General features: G+C 48.0%; 1 protein-coding gene across 1 annotated transcript in view; it reads left to right on the forward strand.

Moving 5' to 3' along the window:
• The window catches only part of LOC125024513 (mast cell tryptase-like), a 4,761-nt gene that overhangs the window by 2,072 nt on the left and 189 nt on the right, over positions 1-2,500 (forward strand). The window contains exons 3-7 of the mRNA XM_047612300.1: positions 1-110; positions 392-521; positions 642-765; positions 996-1,162; positions 1,279-2,500. The exon at positions 1-110 is cut by the window's left edge and continues 285 nt beyond it; the exon at positions 1,279-2,500 is cut by the window's right edge and continues 189 nt beyond it. Coding sequence (XP_047468256.1) covers positions 1-110; positions 392-521; positions 642-765; positions 996-1,162; positions 1,279-1,521 — 774 coding nt within the window. The 3' untranslated portion in view covers positions 1,522-2,500. The remainder of the gene's footprint in view (positions 111-391; positions 522-641; positions 766-995; positions 1,163-1,278) is intronic.

A 2,500-nucleotide genomic window follows, 5' to 3' on the forward strand; every position in this document is an offset into this window, starting at 1 on the left:
GGCCCGATACTTGTGACGGAGGGAAACGACCGCAACAGGTTCTTCTGCGGAGGCGCCCTCATCACGCCGAAGCATATCCTAACCGCCGCTCATTGTGTCGCTCTCTCGAGGTGAGTCTGGAAACTTGAACTCTAAAGGTTTGTCCATAAAATTGCATATGTATTCGGCAAGTCAATATCCGGAAGTATTTGTGACAGTTATCTTCAGTATTCTCACACTGGCCCCTGAGTTCACAAGAAGAAAGTTCCTACAATGAATGCAGTTCTGTTCTATAACTGATTTGAAAAGAATTATTAAAAACAAATATCGGCTACTGAATAAGGGTACCGAAAATAACATTACATCTCAATTTAATTCCCCTCTATTTCACGGACTTCTGTCTATTCTCCAGGCCCGAAGTCATCCGACTGGGCGAGCGGGACTTGACGCAGACCACCGAGTCGCAGGCCTTCGACTACCTGGTCCAGAGAGTCGCCATTCACCCGCAATACAACCTCCTCTTCAACTACTTCGACATCGCTGTGAGTGACCGTTGATATAGACGTGAGCGAACATACTCATTCAAAATTGCTGCTCACACAGGCATGCACATTAACTTGTACAGCAGGGAGAGTGAAGTTAATTTATCCGGGTGATTTCAGGTGATTGAACTTAGAAATGAAGTGAAGTTCAGTGCTCTAGTGCAGCCTTACTGCCTGCCTGCCTCCACGCTGACGCTGGATGGTCGCACCTGCACCGTCTCTGGTTGGGGGTCGCGACCCAACGGTAAGTCTTTGAGGATTTTACTGGCTGGCGGGACCTTTTTTTAGAGCGAAGACGACTTATATTAAAGACCAAGGATATTTTATACATAACCGCAATGTCAAAAAAGGAGCATACCATTCCATCTGAAGTTTTAGAAACATGAAGGTGAGGAATACACATGACTGATTTTTGCTCCAGGGAAATTCCAAATTGTGAGCCAACCCCCCTCCCTTGTTTTCCCACCCTTGCAGAGTTCGCAGCAACACTGCTCACAAGCCTGGAAGTCGACGTGAAGCCCCAGGCGGAATGCAACGCCCTGTATGCCGAGGCAGGGAGTGTCTTCACCACCAGCTATCCGCAGGGGCTGGACGCCACTCTTCTCTGTGCCGGCGGGGGCACCGGCAAGGACGTGTGCAGGGTTTGTGCTTCGGGCTTCACAATGCCATGAAATGGACCTAAAGAATTTTGGCTTCTGACGCACATGACTGTAGGCGCACATAATGCTATATATAAATGAAGGCTTGATTGTTCCAGGGCGACTCAGGCGGGCCGCTGGTGCTGGGCGTGGACGGGCGCGAGACGGATGTGAGTGTGGTGAGCGCAGGGCTGGGCTGCGGCGACCCTCGGTTCCCCGGCATCTACACCCGCGTCGACGCCTTCCTCGACTGGCTGGATCGCACGGTGTACGGCGCGTGCGCCCGGGCGTCCTTCGCGGCGCTGCAAGGAGGTGCGGCCCCAGGGAACGACACGGAGGGTGGGGCGACTGCGGCGCTCTGACGTTGAGGACATGGTAGGGAGCTGCTCCTCACACAAATATAGTGGGCTCAAAAAAGTTTACAATTTCATCTTCAAGAAAAGTTAACATCGCGTTCCGAGAAGAACGTTCATCCAGCGACATCAATCAACTCTGCACTATCGGAGTTTTGTGTTGTGTGTTTGGCCAGCTCATGGTCTTGGCTTCTCGCTAAATGTTTTGTTTTACGTCAGTGATTGATTGTCTACGACTGATGAAGGATTAAACATTAGATCATTTGGTCAGAATTTTCTAAATAGAATGCCAAGTTTGACAACTAGTAATTCCAGTTCAGCTTAACAGAATGGGTCGAAACAAATGACATTAAACGACATGAGAACAGTGATTGTCTCCAATGCGATATTTGCAAATATGAAGGCTGCTGTCACACAAGCAACCTGAGAAATAAAACAAGAAAAATGTTTCAGGAGCACCGAGGAAGACTTTGACAAGAACAGACACAAAGCTCAAGCCTAAGGTGATGTCTGAACTTACTATAACAGCATCAGCATTTAAGAAGAAGCATCCAGATCTCCCCAAGGACGTGTCAATAACGTGTCCAGCATCGCCTTCAGAAAGACCTCTGTTTACTGTCTCGGCGCTTAACTGTGAAGCCTCTACTCCAAAATCTATAAAAAATAAATTTTGCACGAAGTATCAATGCTAGATGATGTCCGATTGGCAAAAAAGTGATGCTGAGTGATGAAATATCTTTCAGACAGGTGAGAGGAATTTTTTATTTCGTGCGTCGCCCCAACTCCGTCCTGCGCTGTGATCACAAATACACAGTTAAAGACAGTTAATCGTGCGGTTTCGGATTCTTTGAAAATAAGGGTAGGCGAGGTCCATACTTTCTTCTGAAGAATGCATCAGCGAGCGGAAGTGATTACGCTCCTTTTCCCCAGTCAGAGACAGTCCAAAAGTTACCAAATGACAGTGGCATTAATGTATTAGAGTAGTCAG

The sequence above is a fragment of the Penaeus chinensis genome, chromosome 43 (genome assembly GCF_019202785.1).
Source record: "Penaeus chinensis breed Huanghai No. 1 chromosome 43, ASM1920278v2, whole genome shotgun sequence".
NCBI classification, from domain to species: Eukaryota; Metazoa; Arthropoda; class Malacostraca; order Decapoda; family Penaeidae; genus Penaeus; species Penaeus chinensis.